The following is a 21547-nucleotide window of genomic DNA, read 5'->3' as shown; positions in this document are numbered from 1 at the left end:
AGGACAACTCTATTGTTAATCCCATTTTGCCTTCACTCTAGGATTATATATGTAGGTCTTAAGTTTGTATGTTCTTGATTTTCCTTTTCTTAAAGCACACTTGTTATTCACTGTTTTGTATATAGTTTTGTATCAAGCCTAAATCTTTTCTTTAGACTAAAAGGGGAATTGTATGAGATAGTCACTTTGTCCTCACCTGAGGCACAGACACACCCATTGGGGGTGGGGACAGAGGTTGACATTACCTGGGGGAATTAAGTCTGAGGAGGGGGCTCCAAGAGCTCTTGCTTGCAGCATGGGGACAGGAAAACATTCGGAGGCATCCTTGGGACCAAGAACCTCCTGGTGTTCAACTGTCTAAGTTGTAAGTTATTTTTCCCTGAATAAACATCTATTTGCCTATTTGTTTCTCCTGATCCTTATTAAACCTTAATAATACTTTGCTCATGGCGATAAGAGTGACTATATCTCAGTGTTTTTAGTAGAATTATTTTAATCCTACACCTTATACATGTTCTATTTCATGGTAGCCACTGAGCCTCTATTTACGACTATAGTTTGAATGAACACTAATTTCCTTGTGAAATTGGGTTAGTAAAATTATTCGTAACTTTATTACAGATGATTGAACTGAGTGAGAGATATAAAATAACTTGTCTAAGTTCACATAAGTACAGAACCTGGGACTCATGCCTTTGATTTTTTTTTTAAATTGCTATAGGCTTTGTGGTTAGAGACTGAAAAACTTTTGATTTGGCAACATCATGTTTTCCAGTGTTGTTCTCTAGTGGCCAGACAGTGTGGTGAAGTGTGCATATTTTGAAGAAAGAGTCTGGTGGGTTTATCTTCTGTGCTTGTTTTTGCTCTTTGGGACATCTGAACACTTACTATTGGTTGTAGTAACAGTATGTGTGCTGGCCATGTATTTTGAAAAATGTGTGAATGAATGTCACATTACTGAAATGGCATTCTGGAAATACAACAGTATAAAATTGTCTAAACAGATAAAAATTATGTTCGGTGGAATAAATTGAAGTGAGTTTTAGGATCACTAAACAGAACAGCTTGGTAGATAATCTGTCACTAGACTAAATAATCAGGAAACTCCTGCCCAAGTGAGAGCTAGTTTTGAAGGGTTTCTTAGTCAGTGAGATAAAGTGCAGCACCATTTAATTCTGAATCAGTCTGTAGCATTCATCTGCAGATAGACAGAATGCTAAAAATATGGATGAGCTAAATGTGATTCTATGAACCACCTGTTTTTTCAAGTCCTCAAATTCCTTGCCAGATTCTTTTCCAAGTTTTTTTTTTCTTTCTTTCTTTCTTTATTTTTTTTTTTTCATTAATAGTTTCCTTGGGAGCCCTTTGGCATAACACTAACTTTTTTATATTATTATTTGAGCAGAAGGTCCCTTCCATAGGGATAGACTATAAAAAATTGATGGAAGTAACAATCCTTCATTAATAAATAAAAAGGGATTCAGTTTTAGAATAAATTATCCACATCATCTTTGGAGCTTGGTATTTTAAGTTCCATAGATTCTGAAAAAAACCCTGCCCAGCATTGCAGAGCCACTGTTCCTGGCAATCTAGTCTAGTACAGCTACATCTCAGGAGCTTGTGAACTCTGGCAGGACTGTTTCTTCTCTTGTAGGAGCACAGGGCAGACCCTGTAAGCTCATAGAAGTTCCTTGTGTGGGTTTTGATTAAGAAAAAGCAAAAAACTATATAATGATTTGCCATGTTTCTTGGGAACAATGTAGCATCCACAGTGTTGTCATGGGTGTATTTTAGCTAAGCAGAGGGCACCTCATGTCTATTTGCATCTTTCCCCAAGATACTATCATATTTCGCCTCCTCAGCAGGCTAATTTAAAAGGCAGAAAAGGATTTTTCATAGACCCATGTGCTCAGATTTCAAAAACAGTTTTTTTGTTACCTCTTATAGTACGGACAGAATTAGTTTTCTGGGAAGGTTGGGAATGCTGGAGTCTGGGTACTATAATAAAAATGGAGTGATTTATGGCTAGACTCAAAGCTGACATTGGTAGAGTTAGTTACTGAAATTTCAAGGGCAAGGCCATTAGAAAAGTCATGCTCCTCACAGTAGCTATAGCTCAGTAATTCTCTGATATGTTGTTCATAACAGGAATACACTTTACTCAGTAGGGAACATAACTGAATGTAGGTAAAGGTATATTTGTGCATTCTGACAGTGATGAGTAGTGAGCTGGCCTCTCTAAGCCATTGCCAACTCCTACCTCCTATTGACACAGTGTCAGCCTCCCTTCTCTGTCACTTGGACTTTCTGAGCTCTTTCCCAGCTCCCAAAGCCTTTCACTCCCTGTTTCAGCTGATGATGTCTAATTTACTACTGGTCCCTCATCATCCCTCCAGCTTCAAACTGGCTGTCCCTACCTGGGATTTCTCTTTCCTCCTCACCTGCTGTTCCAAGTCTTTGAATTATATTAGCTTCTTCTCCACTTGGAGGTGGGTATTTACTGTATTCTCTCAAGTTTTATTTACTAGTTTAAATTTTTATTTCTTGAAAATTTCCTATGAGAACACTGTATTGACATAACACCTCATTGTTCCCTCTAACTCACTCCACGACTCCCTGACTCTGTCTCAAATTCATGACCTCTCTTTCTTTAACTATTGCTATTACATGTATATGTAACAATAATAGTTGTTATAATATATACATATATGTAATATATATATGTTTATACATGTACATATATATATATATATCCTACTGAGTCCATTTATTGTTGTTTGTATATACCAATAAGAGAAATATATCAACAGAAGGGCATCATCCACCATCTTCTCTTTTCTAAACTTTAGAGTTTATATATTATCCTTCTGAGGTCTTTGGTGGAGTTGAAGACAGAGAATTGTGGTTTTGGTTTCATTAGTTATGATAAAAGAAGTTACATATAAAATTTTAGACTCACAAAGAGGATAGATGATAAAATATTTTCTTTAAATTTTGCTAAATGTTAAAGAACTTAGTTATGAATAAAAGATAAGTTACATAGAAAACTTTAAATTCACAAAGATATTTTCTTTAAATTTTGTAAATGTTAGTAGACTATATATTATTATTTATAGTTGCTGCTTGATAATTGTTTTGTTACATATAATTTTACTATGTTAAAGTTAAAACCTTCCTTTTTATTTAGACAGAAAAGAGGAGATGATAGGCGATGTCCTTCTGTATATATGTTTCTCTTATTGGATGATGAATAAAACACTGATTAGCCAGTAGCCATGCAGGAAGTATAGGAGGGGCTACAAGATGAGGAGAATTCTGGGGAGAGGATGCAGAAAGAAGCCATCAAGGAGGCACCATGTAGCTACCAGGAAGATAGGACACCGGGGGGCATTCTCCAATAAGATAAGACCATGTAGACATACATAGATTAATAGTTACTAGTTAATAATTAAGAGGTAACTAGCCAGTATGAATAAGAAGCCTAAGCCATTGGCCAAACAGTTTATAATTATATATAAATATATATAATTATTATAAATCTAAACGGCTGTGTTACCGGTAGGACAGAAATTTCATTTACAATTATCCACCCCGTCTCTTGGGAATGTGAGCACTATGATCTCTAGACTGCTTCCTGTTATCTGGGGGTGATGACATCTTTAGGGAACCCTCAGAAGATTGGGACAATGATCAAGTCCTGGGAGAGCTAACGGCATCATTTGTTATAGTACTTTGTGATAGGAAAGCATAGAGCTTATTTGAAGTCCTGGCTGGAATAGTCTATGAGTCTGGACCATCTTAGCTAATAGCTTTGAAGTTCTTTGGTATTAATTGATTCTTTCTAGTTGTCTGTGTACTTGATGCAATACCACTAACTAAATAGTTTGTCTTTCCCATTGATTTAACATGCTGCATGCATGTGAAGAAAGGTCCTGTATGACTTAGAATGTGGGGACTACAACATAGTTATCTATTTCTATGCTGAGGAAGGTCAAAGTATTAGATTCAACCATGGATATAGAGGTTAAAATGGGATAATTCATTCAATTTTGCTCATACTATGGGGGCTAAGCAATCAAGTTGTGGCAGTGGGATTGTTGTAAGATAAGAGAAAAAGTTCCATCCTTGAGTTCTTCCAAGTTTTTTTTTCTTCAGCAATCTGGAATTATGTTAACCATTTAATGAAGAATGGGTCATTTCAGAAATAACAGTTTTGGATGTTAATGAAGAATGGGTCATTTCAGAAATAACAGTTTTGGATGAAAACCAAGAGTTGATTTAGACAGGTCAAGGTTGGTAATGCGAGCCAAGTACAAATGCCAATAGCAAGTTTGTTGTTAAATTCTAGGGTTCAGAAAGTAGGGCCCTCTTTGTAAAACCTCTTCCTCACCTTTCATTTCTTATAAGAAAGTTCTGAAATCTCATCACCAGACCCATCTTATCCAGTCTGACCTTCATCTACTTCTAACAGTGTTCTCTCCCTCCATTGCCTTCCAAAGACCAAGCCAAGCAGTTGTAGTATTCATAGAGAATTCTATATCTTCTCTGTTTTGAGAGCTTTGCCAGTGATTGTTTTTAATACCCGGAATATCCACTGTTTAAGGTGAATGGAGATGCTATGTAGTCTTGTAGCTTCATTCAGAAGAGGGGGCAGAAGCTTGAACCACAGAGAGGAACCTTGTGTCCAGTTGATAACATTTAGTAAATGGAATCTGTTGTTTCATCACTGTGACCTCACTTAATTTCATTGTCATTCTTAGGGACACAGGTACTAAGCAAGCACTGTATATCTGAGCTACAGCCTCAGCCCTGTGTGCCAGTTGTAAAATGTGAATTCACTACGTGACTCTTGGTAAAAGCAAATTTTATTTTCCCCATTCCAGATGGGAACATTCAAAGCCCATGATGGCGAATATTTCCTAGAACCAGTTATGAAGGCAGATGGGAATGAACATGAAGACAACCACAACAAGCCACACCTGATATACAGGCAGGAATTGAAGAGGAGCTCCTATACACAGTCTCATGGGCCTTGTGGAGTTTCAGGTAAACTTTGAAGGGAAACCATTCAGCTAAACTATAATGCTACTTAAAAGTCTTATTGGCTATTACCTATATTTTTAGTTGACAAAATTGTATACATCATCTATTACATATGAAGAATATGTACATTGTGGAATGGTTTCTGTGGTAAAAACATCTACTTTTAACAGTTTTAAGGGTATGGCCCACTTTCATTAATATTGTTTCTCGGTGGCACTGTAGTGCTTTTGAGTTTATTTTAGATTAAGATGAAGTACCCTTTGATAATTGTCTCCCCAATTTAGCACTCCTGCTTTTCATAGCTACTAATAGCTACTACTCTACTGTTTAGATGTAGAAGTTCAACCTCTATGTTACACATGCATGCAAGCTAAGGCATTTCTTTTCTTTCTTTCTTTTCTTTTTTTTCTGTTTTTTTTTTTAACATTTCAATCTCAGTTCCCCCTCCTTCCTTTCCTCTCACTCTTTTCACTCCCCTCTTCTCCCATCAGCTCCCCAGAGAGGGTAAGGCTTCCCCTAGGAAGTCATCTAAGTCTGTCCCATCAACTAGTTGAGGCAGGACAAAGGCACCTCTCCACCCCCACACTCCTGTGTGTAGGCTGGGCAAGGCATCTCTCCATACAGAATGGGCTTCACTAAGTCAGTTTGTGCATTGGTATTAGGTCTTGAACCCACTGCCAGTGGCCTCATATATTGTTCCTGTCATTCCATTGTCACCTATATTATGGGCATCTAGTTTGGTCTTGTGCAGATTCCCCATTTGTTAGATCGGAGTCAGTAGCTAGCTTTGGTCAGCTGATTCTGTGTGTTTCCCCATCATGGTCTTGACTCCTTTGTTCATATTTTGGCTCCTCCCTCACTTTGTACTCTATGAGCTTGTCCCATTGGTTAGTTGTGGATTTTTTGCATTTGCTTCCATCTGTTTCTGGAAGAGGGTTCAAGCTTCTCTGGGGTTATAGGTTGTAGGCTGTGTATCTTTTGATTTATGTCTGGTATTCATTTATGAGTGAGTACATAATTTATTTGTCTTTCTGGCTTTGGGTCACCTCATTTAGGATTTGTTTCCTAATTCTGTCCATTTACCTGTGAATTGTAGGATGTGATTGTTTCTTACCATTGAGTAGTACTCCATTGTGTAAATATACCACATTTTCTTTATCCATTCTTTGTTTAAGGGGCATCGAGGTTGTTTTCAAGAACTGGTTATTAAAAATAATGTTGCTATGCACATAGTTGAGCAAATGTCCTTGTGGTATGAATGTTCCTCCTTTCAGTATATGACCAACAGTGGTATCGTAGGGTCTTATGGTAGGTTGATGCCTAATTTTCTGAGAAATTGCCATACTGATTTCTACAGCAACAGCAACAGTACAAGTTTGCACTCCCACCAGCAATGGAGGAGTGTTCCTCTTTCTCTACATCCTCTCCAGCGTAAGCTGTCATCAGTGTTTTTGGTTTTAGCCATTCTGATTGGTGTAAGATAGAATCTCAGAGTGGTTTTGACTTGCATTTCCCTGATGACTAAATATGTTGAGTATTTCCTTTAGTGTCTTTCTGCCATTTGAGATTGTTCTGTTGAGAATCCTCTATTTAGATCTGTATCCCAATTTTAAATTGGATTATTTGGTAGTTTGATGTCTAGTTTCTTGAGTTCTTTGCATATTTTGGAGATCAGCCTCTGTCAGATGTGTGATTGGTGAAGATTTTTCCCATTCTGTTGGGAGCCATTTTGTCTTGTTGACCATGTTCTTTGCTTTACAGAATTGTCTCAGTTTTAGGAGGTCCCATTTATTAATTGTTGCTCTCAGAGTCTGTGCTACTGGTGTTCTATTTAAGAAGTGGTCTCCCGTGATTATGTGTTCAAATGTATTTCCTGCTTTCTCTTCTATGAGGTTCAGTGTGGATGGATTTAAATTGAGGTTTTTGATCCATTTGGACTTGAATTTTGTGCATGGCAATAGATATGGATCTATTTGCATTTTTCTACATGTTGATAGCCAGTTATACCAGCACCATTTGTTGAATATGTTTTTTTCTTTTTATAATTTTAGCTTCTTTGTCAAAAATCATAGGTGTATGGGTTGATATCAGGGTCTTGTATTCGATTCCATTGGTCCACCTGTCAGTTTTTATGCAAATGCCAAGCTATAGCTCTGGAGTAGAGCTTGAAGTCTGGGATGGTGATGCCTCCAGATGATCCTTTATTGTACTGGATAATTTTGGCTAACCTGGATTTTTTGTTTTTCCACATGAAGTTGAGTATTGCTCTTTCAAGGTCTGTGATGAATTGTGCTGGGATTTTGATGGGAATTGCATTGAATCTATAGACTACTTTTGGTATGACTGTCATTTTTACTATGTTGATCCTACCTATCCAAGAGTATGGGAGATCATTCCATTTTCTGATATCTTCTTTAATTTCTTTCTTTAAAGACTCGAAGTTCTTGTCATACAGGTGTTTCATTTGTTTGGTTAGAGTTACCCCAAGATATTTTATATTATTTGTGACTATTATGAAGGGTGATGTTTCTCTGCCTTTGTTCTCAGTCCTTTTGTCATCTGTATATAGAAGAGTTAATGATTTTTTTTTAGTTAATCTTATATGCTGCTATATTACCGAAGGTGTTTATCAGTTGTAGGAGTTCTCTGATAGAATATTTGGGGTCACTTAAGTATACTATCATATTATCAGCAAATAGTGACAGTTTGACCTCTTCTTTACCAATTTGTATCTCTTTGATCTCTTTTGGTTGTCTTATTGCTGTAGTTAGAATGTCAAGTACTATGTTGAATAGATGTGGAGACAGCCTTGTCTTGTTCCTGATTGCAGGGGGATTGCTTTGAGTTTCTCTCCATTTAGTTTGATATTGACTGTTGGGTTACTATATATTCCCTTTATTATGTTTAGGTATGTTCCTTGTATCCCTATTTTCTCCAAGACATTTATCATGAAGGGGTATTGAATTAGTTGAAGGTATTTTAGCATCTAGTGAGATGATCATGTGGGTTTTTTTTCTTTCAGTTTGTTTATATGGTGGATTACGTTGATGGATTTTTTTTGTATGTTGAACCATCCCTGCATCACTGGGATGAATCCTACTTGGTCAGGGTGGATGATTTTTCTGATGTGTTCTTGAATTCAGTTTGCCAGTATTTTATTGAGTATTTTTGCATCTACAATTCTCTTTCTTAGTTTTGTCTTGTGTGGTTTAGGTATCAGTGTAATTGTAGTCCTATAAAAAGAGTTTGGCAATATTCCTTCTGTTTCTATTGTGGGGAATGATTTGTGGAGTATTGGTATTAGCTCTTCTTTGAATTTCTGGTAGAATTCTGCACTGAATCTTTGGCTTTTTCTGGTTGGGAGACTACTGATAGCTTTATATTTCCTTAGGGGTTATAGGTATATTTAAGTTGTTTATCTGTTCTTGATTTAATTTTTGTATGTGGTATTTACCTAGAAAATTGGCCATCTCCACAAAGTTTTTGTGGAGTACAGGTTTTTGAAATATGACCTGATGATTCTCTGGATTTCCTCAGTGTCTGTTGTAATGTCTGCCTTTTCATTTCTGATTTTGTTGACTTGGATAATCTCTCTCTTTTGGTTAGTTTGGAGAAAGGTTTGTCTATTTTATTGAATTTCTCAAAGAACCACCTCTTTATCTCATTGATTCTTTGCATCGTTTTCTTTGTTTCTACTTTATTGGTTTTAGCCCTCAATTTGATTATTTTGCAGTCTATTCTTTCTGGATGAGTTTGCTTCTTTTTGTTCTAGGGCTTTCAGTTGTTCTGTTAATTCACTAGTGTGGGATTTTCCAAGTTTCTTTATGCAGGCATTTTTTGCTATGAACTTTTCTCTCAACACTGCTTTTATTGTGCCTCATAAGTTTGGGTATGTTGTGAAGTCATTTTCATTAAATTTTAGAAAGTCTTTTATTTCTTTCTATTTCTTTCCTGTTCCAGTGGTGGTTCAGTTGATTATTGTTCACTTTCTATGTGTTTGTGGGCTTTCTGAAATTAATGTTGCTGTTGAATTCTAACTTTAGGCTGTAGTGATCTGATAGGGTACAGGGGTTTATTCTATTTTTTTTTTGAACTGTTGTGGTTTGCTTTGTTACAGAGTATGTGGTCAATTTTTTGAGGTTCCAAGAGGTTTTGTGTTTGGGTGCAATGTTCCATAGGTGTATGTTAAGTCCATCTGAGTTATAACATCTGTTAGTTCCCTTATTTCTCTGTTAAGCTTCTGTCTGGAGGATCTGTCCAGTGGTGAAAGTGGGGTGTTGTAGTCTCCTACTTTTAGTGTGTGGAGCCTGATTTGTGATTTAAGCTTTAGTAATATTTCTTTTACAAATGCAGGAGCCCTTGTGTTTGGGGCATAGATGTTCAGAATTGAGATTTTCTCAGATGGATTTTTCCTGTGATGAATATAAAATGGTCTTCTTTATCTTTTTTGATTGATTTTAGTTTGAAATCTATTTTTTTTAGATATTAGGATAGCTACACTGCCTTGTGTCTTAGGTCTATTTGGTTGTTAAAAAATTCTCAACCCTTTACTCTGAGTAATATCTGTCTGATAATTTGAGGTGTACTTCTTATATGCAGCAGAAGGATAGATTCTGTTTTCATATCCAATCTGTTAGCCTGTGTCTTTTTATAGGTGAATTGATACCATTTATATTAGTAGATATTAATGACCAGTGATTACTAGTTGCTGTTGTTTTTGTTTTTGTTGTTGGTTATGGCATTGTGTGTTCAATTCCATTCTTTGGGGTTTGCTGCTGTAAGCTCATCTATTTCCTGTGTTGTAAACATAGGTGATTTCCTTGGGTTGGCATTTTTCTTCTAGTATTTTCTGTAGGGCTGGATTTGTGGATAGGTGTTGTTTAAATTTGTTTTTTATCATGAAATATCTTGTTTTCTTCATCTATGGTTATTGAAAGCTTTGCTGGGTAATGTAGTTTGGACTGGCATCCATGGTCCCTTAGTGTCTGCCTAACCTCTGACCAGGACCTTCTGGCTTTCATTGCTTCCTTTGAGAAGTCAGGTGTAATTCAGATAAGTCTGCCTTTATATGCTACCTGGCCTTTCTCCTTTGCAGTTCTTAATATTCTTTCTTCATTCTGTATGTCTGTTGTTTTGATTATTATGTGGTGAGGGGACTGTTTTTTTTTTTTTTTTTTTTTTTTTTTTGGTTCAGTGTATTTGGTGTTCTGTAAACCTTTTGAATATTCACAGGCAACCTTTAGATTGCGGAAGTTTTCTTCTATAATTTTGTTGAATATATTTTCTATTTTTCTGAGCCTTTGAGTTGAACTTTTTCTCCTTCTATCCTTATTATTCTTAGGTTAGGTCTTTTCATGGTGTCCCAGATTTCCTGCATGCTTTGTGTTAAGGATTTGTTGGATTTAAAATGTTCTTTGACTGATTAATCTATTTCCTCCAAGTTATCTTCAGTGCCTGAAATTCTCTCTTCTGTCTCTTGTATTCTGTTATTTATGCTTGCATTTGTGGTTCCTGATCATTTATCCAGATTTTATATTTCCAGAATTCCCTCGATTTGTGTTTTCTCTAGTGCCTCTATTTCACATTTCATGTCTTAAATCATTTCCTTCACTTATTTAATTACTTTTTCTTGGTTTTCTTTAAGGGATGTATTGATATCTTCCAAATTTTTGTTTGTCTTTTCCTCTATTTCTTTAAGAGAATTTTTTTATTTTCTCTTTAAGGGCCTCAATTATCCTCATAAAATTATTTTCTAAGTTGTTTTCTTCCATTTCATTTGTGTTGGGATGCTTGGGTCTTGCTTGTTGTAGTAGTTTCTGGTGGTGCTGTATTGCTCTTTATATTGTTAAGTGTGTTCTTACCTTGTTGCCTATGCATCTCTTCGTCTAATCTGTATAGGTGGAGCTTGTGCTTTAGTAGTTCTCTCTTTTTCCAATTGGTATAGTAGGGGACTATGGCTCTGTTGACCTCTCCTTCAGGCACAAGAAGAACAGAGCCTCCAGGGAAAGCTCCTCCTGGTGGGAGTGGGCCCAATGCTCAGGTGGTCACTCCTTGACCTGCAGGTGGTGCTCCAGCTCTGATGGATGCTCCTCCCATTGGAGGTGTATTTGGGACTGAGTTGATGTAGTAGCGGGGTATCTCCTACTGAGAAATGGCAGTGGATGCCAGCTAGGACACAGGTGACCTTTCCCAGAGGAAATTTTTGCATTTTTTTCTGGAAGCTGCTGCTAGAAATTGTTGCTGTTGCTTCACCTGGTGATCACTCCTTGCTGCTGGGCCTGAGACTGGTGCATCCCTCTGACACTGCTCCCACTTCTGAGGCTTGTGGCTCCCTTGGTACTACTCCAGGACTGAAGTCAGGCCTTCTTCTGAGGCTGCTTTGGGGCTCTGATGCTGCTCCCAGGTCTGAGGCTGGGACCTCCCTCTGATATTGCTTCCTGAGATATGGCATACTTATATTAATAGTTGTGAGCATAGCCTTTAATGGCTGAGCAATCCCTCCAGCCCGAGGTATGGAATTTCTTAAATGATATTTTCAAAAACATTTTTTCCTGTAAGGACCCATTAGAAATTATCCATTTAAAGTATCTTTTCTAGTAAATTAAAGTCCAAAATATACGTTCAGTGTAAAGAATTTATAGTGGATAACCATACATAATATTTCTTTCGATATGATATTCACAGAATGGTGATTAAAGTTTTTTTCTCAGTGAAATATTAATACCAGTCCAAATGTTGTTTCACCTCACATAGCTCTAATTCTTTTTAGTGGAAACATGTCACCTGCAGGTTTACATGACCACCATTTTTCTCAGCCTGCTTCTCAGATGCATCTATTTTGGTATATGCCAAAGCACTTCCTACATTTAATGAATGTTTAATTGTTTGAGTATGTCATGCCACCAATATCCATTTTCCCAGTGACATTTTGGGTCATTTTCAGGCTTTTGATATGAGAAACAGGGAATCCCCCATCATCTCTGTCTGACAGTTTTTTTCAGGATGTACACCCAGAAACTAGGTAATCCCATATTATTTTACAAAGCTGTTTTTTAGATCCAGCAATGTATGAGTTGATTTTCATCCTCTTTTGCTTATAAAACTCAGGCTACTGATTATAAATATATACTTTTATCTATATGTAATGTATTAGGATCTAGGAGTCATGGATTTCTAGGCAGGTATTACTGGTAAAATATGTACTCTGTACAAAAGTGAGGTTGGTTCCGCATGTATGCATGGATCTTTATTATTTACACAATGGCACAGAAAACATATAGAGAAAAGGCACCTGCATATCATCAAAATATCATCAAATTATCATCAAAATACAAAGCCAAGACAAAAGAATGGGGTTAGAAAGGGTTTCTTCGATGTTGTCGGTGTCCACAACCAGTAGTTCTGAATGCTGTGGTGATATGCAGGCCATTGAAGGTTTTCTCTGGGAATTCGCGCTTAATTAACCTTTTCTGTTAGAAGACTATCATCTGTAGTGACCCCCGCTGTGACCAAGGATGTACTTTATATCTGTTGACTTAACAGGAACGTTTCCTGTGCTTCTAATATGAGCATAATGGTTTAATTTTTATGGCTTCAAAGAGAACACAAATGTGTGTGCAGCTTCACAGTGGGGAGCTATAGAAGGTGGTTTTCGCCAGATCTGATCGACTACTCAGTAGCAGCTTGTTTAATGCATTTTATGGCTTTGCAAGAAGAAAACCCCAAAGGGCATTCTGAATGCCTAATGTGTCATACAGTGATATGCAAGCCTTCATATTTATACTCAGCATTCATTATTAGTAGGAGAATGCTCCAAAAAGAGCTAGGTTCTTTGGTTTAAAAGATTTTTCATATTGAAGACATATGATAAAAATTATGAACAGAAAGCAACTGGAAAACTATAATTTAGCTTTTTATTAATTACAATATGTATTTCTACACAATATTTATCAAAACATAAATGCAGTATCTATTCTGGATGAATAGATCCCTCCAATTTTAGTCCCAATTAATATGTACATTTTAAGCTCTTAACAAAGACAACCAGTTAGTGATATAAAATATTAGCCACTGATCATCACTTTATTAGTAAAACTGAAGAGTTGAGTATAGTAAAATATTATACAAGGCTGTTTTTTTTGTCCTTTCCCATCATTGTTCAGAACTTTCCCTATTCCAACAGCTAAACCTTCAAGAAAATTCCTCAAGGAGGTGAGAGCTACAGGTTTAGTACATGATGCATCCTAATTAAATGAAAATTGACTTCTTTTTTTCCATTATTTTAATTCATTTCAACTCTGGTCTTGATGAATTAAATTGTTTCCAAGGTCAGAGATCACTATGCACACTGTGGGTTTATAAATGAAATTCATTGGCTAACATATAGATAAGGTGTAGGTATGATTCTGTCTATGCAGGGAGGCTGTACAAAAAGAAAAGCAAACATTGAGTATACATCAAACAAAAGCTGTTACCATAAAGTGTGAAGGGGACCTTGGCAGATTCCATGGCAGGCAAGGGGACCGAGGTGGGGGAAAACATGCCAGACAGACAGAGCTTAAGTGAGAAGTTTTATTGGAAAGGGAAGAGGGGAGAGGAAAGAGAAAAGAAGTAAAGAGACAGAGAAGACAGAAGAGTCAGGAAAAGTCCTGTCTGCCCCAGGGGAACAGCAGGAAAGAGAGGAGCCTGATAGAGAAGATAGTGTAAGTGGGCAGCGGGGTGGGTGGTGGGTGAGTGGAGTCTGTCTTTGAAAGGTGTCTTTAGCACCTGCATGCAGACTAAGAAATCCTGGAACCCTGGGCTGACCAGGGTACTGCCAGAGTGCATTTTGCCAGATGATAGGGGCAGGCCAGCATACTGCCTGAATTCTTACAAAGACCCCACAAATGCCAACAGCAAAAGAAATAAAATGCATCTGGGAAAGAAACCTGGAGTGTTCATAGAAATGAAACAAAGCTTTGGAGCTCCGTTGTACATCTGTTACTATTCATCCTCAGTGGGCAGGTGGGATCCTGTGAGCCTTACCCAAGTTCTTGGTCAACCACACTTCTATGTTTAATGGACTAGACCCATGCATATTGCATTTGTTGAGCACAAGGAGGATGAAAACACCTGAGATTGACATGGCTTTTGATTGAGTTTTTCTAAATTCATGGACTTCTATTGTCTTAAAGTCTTCAGTAAGACAACAGAGATAAGAGTTGGTTCAAACTATACTGCAGTTTGAAAGGATGATTTATCCCTTGGAAATCCTGATGCGTATGATGAGTCTCACTGAACCTGGAGATTACCGATTCTGGCTAGTCTATCCAGCCATCTTGGTTGGTCTCTGCCTCTTGAGAGGAAGGCATTGGTTGATACAAGTTGACTCCTCTTGTTTGTAGCTGGGAAATCTGTAATGTTCCTGTCCATGAAAACTTATTTTGGCTCATGATCAGATCTCCTGAGCAAGAAGAACTGTTGCTAAGAAGACTTTTAAATTCTTTGCACACCTGACCTTCTTTTCTGTTTCATTTAGAATGCTTTTCAGTCTTTGCTTTAGTTTTCTGCTACTGAAACTCATGAAGAGTAAGCACAGATTCCAATGTTTATCAATTGGAATTTAACACTAACTATTCCTAAGATATTATTAAAGATACTATGACATGAAAATAAGGATACTTTGACTCCTTCCTTTCCTAGTTTTTCCTTTTATTTCTTCTATTATTGTTATAGCTGAGGAATCTAGCACTATATTAATAGGAATGGGAACTACCTTGAATTGTTCTTGATTTTAGTAGGAATGTTTTTCTGTTATCTCCATTTAGCATGATGGTTACTGTAGATTTGAAATATGTAGTCTTTATTATTGCTGGGGTATGTTCTCTACAACCTGGTTCTCCCGAGAATTTTTTTTTGTTATTTTTTAATAAAGGCTAGTTGGGCTTGTCAAAGGCAATTTTTGCATCTATTGAGGTGACATGTAATTTATGCTCTTGAATTCCCTCATGTGATATATTAAAATGATGTATTTTTTCCTATATTAAATATCTCTGGATCTCTGTAGTGAAATAATATTTAAAATAGTTTATTCATTTTATTTAATGTATGAAAGTTTTTACTGAATCTATGTATGTGTACCACATATGTTTATGGTGCCAGAGGAGCCCAGAAATGACTGTGTGATGTGGGTGCTGGGACCAGAACCCTGGTCCTCTGCAAAAGCAGTGTGTTCCTGTCAAGCCTGTTCTGTAGCACCAAGTGAATAGTTCTTGATGAAAATCAATATCTGTTCATAATGAAAATTCTTAGGAAAGCACCACTTAGAAGTCAACTGTGGATTTAAGAAGGCTTCTTTAGTCAGAGAAAACATACTTAAGGGTGCTCTTTTTTCCAGTTTCTTTTTTAATTTCAAACAAGCTTTTTTTACAAGTCAATTCCAGTTCCTGCACGCTCCCTCCTGTCCTCCCCTGTTTCCCCCACCAACCCTCATCCATTCACACCCCCTTTCTGCTCCCAAGGGAGGGTGAGGCTTTCCATGGGGAGTCTTCAAAGTCTGTCATATCATTTGAAGCAGGGCCTAGGTCCTCCCCCATGTGTCTAGGCTGAGAGAGTATCATTCTATGTGGAATGGGCTCCCAAAGTTCATTCCTATACTAGGGATAAATACTGATCCATTACCAGAGGCCCCATAGACTGCCTAGTCCTCCCAACTAACATCACATTCAGGGACTCTGGGCCTGTCCTATGCTGGTTTCCCAGCTACCAGACAGGAGTCCATGAGCTCCCTTTGTTGATGTCAGCAGTTTCTGTGGGTTTCTCTAGCCTGGTAATGACCACTTTGCTCATCACTCCTTCCTGTCTGCAACTGGATTCCAAGAGTTCAGCTCAGTGTTTAGTTGTGGGCCATCAGCTACTAGATGAAGGCTCTAGGATGGCATATAAGGCAGTCATCAATCTCATTATTGGGGAAGGGCATTTAAGGTAGCCTCTCCAGTATTGCTTAAATTGTTAGTTAGGGTCATCCTTGTAGATCTCTGGACATTTCCCCAGTGCCAAGTTTCTCTTTTAACATATAATGTCTCCCTCTATTATGGTATCTCTTTTCTTGCTCTCCTCTATTCTTTCCCTGACACAATCTTCCTGCTCCCTTATGCCCATCTCTCCTCTCCTCTCCCTTCTAACTCCCTCTCTCCTCCCCCCATGCTCCCAATTTGCTTGGGAGATCTTGTTCATTTTTAAGGGTGCTTTTATAGAGCCACTGGACAAAATAATAGTAGTTGGTTGGTCTCAAATATTTATCTTCAGTAGACCTGCCAACTTTGATATCTGTGTCTTAGCTCAACTCTGTTTCTGTAATGAAAGAAAGATGGGAACCCGTATTTTCATAGCCATGACCAGCTAGTTCTTTCTTTTAGTCTCTAAGAAGCAACATTTTTCATGGTGATGTTGGTACTAAATTCTCCTCATTTGTTGTGTTGCAACAAATGGCTTTTTGCAGAGTCATGCAATGTGGCATTCAGCTTTAAAGCTTATCTTGAGGAAATCTGAGTTCATTTCATTGTTATGCTATTCAGTTGCTGGCTATGAAAATTTCACTCAACATGTCACATGTTTGTGAGTCTTAAAAATTGTCCAGTAATAGTAACTGATCCAAGGTTTCAGGGAAGGGCAATTAAGGTAGCCTCTCCACAGTTGCTCAGATTGTTAGTTGAGGTCATCCTCATATGTCTCTGGACATTTCTCTAGAGTCACTTTTCCCTTCAAACCTATAATGGTTCCATTTATTATGGTATCCCATTTTTTTTGTTCTCATCTATCCATCCCCTGACTCAATCTTCCCCAACATGTTTTCCTCTCCTCCCTTTCTCTTTCTCCTAACTCCCCCTCCACTCACTGCCCCCCTCCAATATGCTCAGGAGATCTTGTCCTTTTCCCCTTTTGTGAGGGATTTTGTATGAATCTCTTAGGTTCCTCTTTCTATCTTAGTTTCTCTGGTGGTGCGAATTATAGGCTGGTGATCCTTTGCTTTATGTCTAAAATCCATATATGAGTGTGTACATGCCATGTTCCTCTTTTTGTGACTGGATTACCTCACTGAGGATGCTTTCTTCAAGTTCCATCCATTTGCCTGTGAATTTCAAGATTCCCTTGTTTTTTGTTTGCTTGTTTTGTTTTTGTTTCTGCTGAGTAGTATCCCTTTGTGTAAATGTACCAGATCGTTATCCATTCTTCAGTTGAGGGGCATCTAGGTCGCTTCCACTTTCTTGCTATTACAAATATAATGCTTCTATGAACATAGTTGAACACATGTCTTTGTTGCATGGATGTGGATCATTTGGGTATATGCTGGCTCTTGTGGTAGACTGATTCCCATTTTCCTGAGGAACCACCATACTGATCTCCAAAATGGCTGTACAAGTTTGCACTCCCATCAGCAGTGGCAGATGATGTAATCATCTCACAAAGGCAAGTCCATAATCCTCTGTATATTTATTATCAGTAGATGGGTTTCCATGTGCTAATCTGTGAAACTGGTCAAAACTAAGCATTAAAAATATACAAACTAGGAATTGGGGTGGGAGGATGGGAGGGGAGGGTGGTCAGGGTGCATGCGAGGGGGCAGAGAGGGTAAGAAGGAGGCAGTGAAGGAGTGAGGGAGAGGAAACTGGGATGGACATGTAAAATAAAAAAATAAATAAATATATACACAAACTATAATCCAAGTTCTTTAAATATGTTCTGGAGAAATAATGAGATATCTTAGAGATTTATAGATATTTGCATTTCTATTCTATGGAATTCCTTTGGTTTACAAATAATAACCCAATGGATGACCAGCACAGGGGAATCTCCCAGGAGACTATGGAGAGGACCCCAGCTTTGACTCCTAGCAACCGTGGATAAGTAGCCTGAACTGGCCATCTCTTGTGACCAGATTGGTGCTTTGCCCTCATCAGAGAGGAATCATCCAGCCACTGAAGGAGGCAGATGCAGAGACCCACAGCCAAATATTAGATGGAGTTCCAGATCCTTCTGAGGAGTAGAAGAAAGGAGTATAGGAGCCAGAGGGGTCAAGGATACCATGGGAAGGCTCACATAATTAACTAACCTGGGCTTATAGAAGCTCACAGAGACTGCACCTACAACCAGGGAGCCTGCATGAGACTGACTTAAGCACTCTGCATATATGTCACAGTTGTGTAGCTTGGTCCTCTTAGGGGACTCTTAAAAGAGGGAACAGAAGTTGTCTCTAACTCTTTACTAGGTTTTAGGACCCTGCTTTTCATACCAGGTCTCCTTGCCCAGCTTTAATACATAGGGAGGTGCTTAGTCTTACTGCAACTTGATATACCATGCTTGATTGATACTCATAGGAGACTTGCCTTTTCTTGGATGGAGACAGAAGAGGAGGGGATTTGTGGGTGATGGGGAGATGGAGAGGTGGGACTAAGAGGGGAGGGGAGGGGTAGGGAGACTGTGACTGGGATATAAATTAAATAGATGAATAAAAAAGTGAAAAAATAATGCACCTGGTTTTTATTTTATTAAGTACACTTAGCCTTTCTCTTCCTAATTTCCCTCATTAATAAATTGATTCTAATAACAGTGCCTATTTCATAGAGTCTCTTGTAAATACTAAAGTGGTAAAAGTATGGGGCATGAACTAGCACTTGAGAAATAACTGACACAGTAAATATAGGTATTATTGTTATTGATAGTATTAGTTCAATAGCATAGAAACATAGGGCATATAATAGATCCAGAATACAACTTCAACCATGATGAAATATGGTAACATAATCTCTGAAATGGTCATACCTCATTTCAAAGCACTTACAACTCTTTAAGCTTTGGTGCATCCAACAGTGATACACTAGATTAAACATAATTTAATTTTATGTCCTCACTTAATGTTTCTGTGCTTTGGAGAATTGTGAAATAGTTTTCTTTTTTCAAATATATATTAGCCTGTTCAGAGATAGCAGCCACTAGGCTTGATATTGGGAACATCTCAGGCACTGGGTTTGTCTTTGAGCTGTTGCATATCTCATTAATATTTTCCTTATGCTGAAGTCATAGCCCACTAAGTGCTTCTATCTTATCCTTTAGATTATTCCTTTATTGCACACCCCATTGTCTTTCGTCTTTCTCCTCTATTATCTTTTCTTTATCTTAATCTTTTCCTACTCTCTGTGAGCAAATACTAAACTTAGGAGAGCACATTGCCCAGCAGTGTTCTCAATCACTAGGGGATTCACAACTTGATGAGGTGATGGTACTTAGTGGTAAACTGTTGAGTGGTGAACACAGAATTTAGAATCTATGTTTGGATTTACCTGGTCTTGAGTGAAGATGAAATGTGAGAGCGATTTTTTAAGAAGTGGACTTAAAGATGGATGGAGATACGGGTACTAAAAGATGGTTAGAGCATTTGGGAGGCTTTTGTAAATATAATTCTGTATTCTTAATTCTAATAATTCTAAGGTGAGAAATACTTAAATGAATTTAGGAGCATGACTGTTTTAAGAAAGAATGATGATAATTTAATTTAAAAATGAATAAAAATAGTGCAGAATTAAAAGCAAGAGTAATGCGAGGAACATTTGAAGGAGAAATGACAAGTAAAGGTAGCAGTGGCTAGAACCTAGAAGGTGAGCAGGGCAGGCATCCCAGTGGTGGTTTGCAATGGAGACTGAAAAGCTGTGTGGGTACTGGAAAGCTGTTGCTGACATTTGTAGACACCAGAAGCTGAAAACTGGGGAGGAAAAATATGAGCATGAGGTAGCAGTCAGATATTCAAGTAGAAATGTAGACTTCTAATCATATATTATTGTATGATCATAATTTTGAGCAATGTACATTCTTGTAACTATTAACTTAAATGTTCTCTTTGAATTATAACACTATACTATGGGGCATTATTGCTGGCAAGAATTTTAAAGACTTTATATTCTAGCTTGACCTGGTGATCTTGTGGTTAGGGTTGATCTAAGTGGGTTTCCTTTTGTAATACACTTACTATTACTAAAGGACAAGACTCAGGTTTAGTCTTTGACTTGATAGAGCAGGAATGGAAATGGAAGCACTGCATAGAAGTGATGTAGTTGAATTGGAAAATATGCTTTGGTGTTTGGAGGTTGCTTCTCATGTAGCCCAGGCTGTTCTCAGATTTGCTATGCAACTGAAGATGACCTTGAACTCCTAATCCTTCTGCCCTGTCATTTGAGTGCTGGTATTACAGATATGTGTCACTGTGTTGGTGGCAAATATGCTTTGAGTTATGTAAGGTATTTACAGAGTCACTATCATTGTTAGTCATGCTGATTGGACATAAATATTTAGAAAAGACAATGGAATGTAGTGTTTTAGCTTGTGAAATGTTAATAAATGTCATTTTAGTAGATACTATATTATTTCTTAAAATTATAATAACAACATAAACTTATAATCATTTACACTGAGATATTAAGGTAATTTAATCCTTTTTCTATTGTTCTCTTATGCCATATGGTTAAAGTTAGGATGTGTATTTTTATATATTTTGACTCAGTATATACATTTTATTTTGTGTATATTTTGGTAAAAAATCCAAATAATGGAATCAAGATTTAAATACCACTGAAATTCCTCCTTTGAATGTCTGAGAGGCATCTTTCTATGCAAAAGCTCGGGTTGTTGCTTCTGTTTCCCTGCTCAGTTGGTTCCTTCTGGTTGTTTCCCTTCTCTTATCTACTTATTTCTGTGTTAGGATAGGTAATTTATAGAGCTTTAATAGAGCTTTAAATTGAACCTTTTGGGATCTTAGTTAGACAAGTTTTTTTTAATGTGTTAAATCAAATTTTTAAAAGTCAGAAAACCATTTCTTTAAAACTCATACTGTGGGTTCAATTTTATTACCTTACTGCTTTAACTAGCAAAGAGCAGAATATGGTAGTTATGCCAGGGATCATAATGATTGATGTAGTGGTAATCATTTTGATGTATTTACCAAGGACATGTTAATTATGTTCTGCGTATTTGTGATTATGAGCAGGCACAGCGTTAACAGGCTTGAACATAACTGCACTTCCTTCCCCAACATTCCGTTCACTTCCTTGCAGCATCTGAAGCAAATGTTACTCTAATTTGCAATTCCTAATCTCCTTTACTTTTTAAATGTAGCATTATTATATGCACATGTCTTTTAAAATTACCCACTTAGTATTAAATTTTAGCTACATAGAAGTGTGCCGTTTAACTTTTCTCACTTCTTTCACTTATAGTGGCAAGATTCATTCCTACCACAAGCCAGTCAAATATGAATTTGTAGATTTGAATAAGTTGTTTCTAAAGTTGTATATTTTCTTATGATTATTTCAAATATATAAATATATAAGTAAACTGAGATATGTATGAATAATATAATGTCAGTTGATAAGTTATGATGTTCTTCCACTTTTCCTTAACACTTTGTTGACCCACAACATCCTGTATTAGTTGAAAATGCTCACTCTGGAGCCAGTGTCTAGACTTGAAACCCATT

The 21547-nt window shown here is 37.3% G+C and overlaps 1 protein-coding gene across 1 annotated transcript in view; it reads left to right on the top strand.

Annotated features, from left to right (window-relative positions):
- Positions 1–21547, top strand: part of Adamts20 (ADAM metallopeptidase with thrombospondin type 1 motif 20) — a 132045-nt gene that overhangs the window by 8448 nt on the left and 102050 nt on the right. Inside the window, exon 3 of the mRNA XM_051189727.1 lies at positions 4884–5046. Coding sequence (XP_051045684.1) covers positions 4884–5046 — 163 coding nt within the window. The remainder of the gene's footprint in view (positions 1–4883; positions 5047–21547) is intronic.

Source organism: Phodopus roborovskii, unplaced genomic scaffold (genome assembly GCF_943737965.1).
Source record: "Phodopus roborovskii unplaced genomic scaffold, PHOROB, whole genome shotgun sequence".
In the NCBI taxonomy this organism is placed as follows: domain Eukaryota; kingdom Metazoa; phylum Chordata; class Mammalia; order Rodentia; family Cricetidae; genus Phodopus; species Phodopus roborovskii.
Note: the sequence above shows the minus strand (reverse complement) of the source record. Positions and strands in the feature narration are given on the sequence as shown.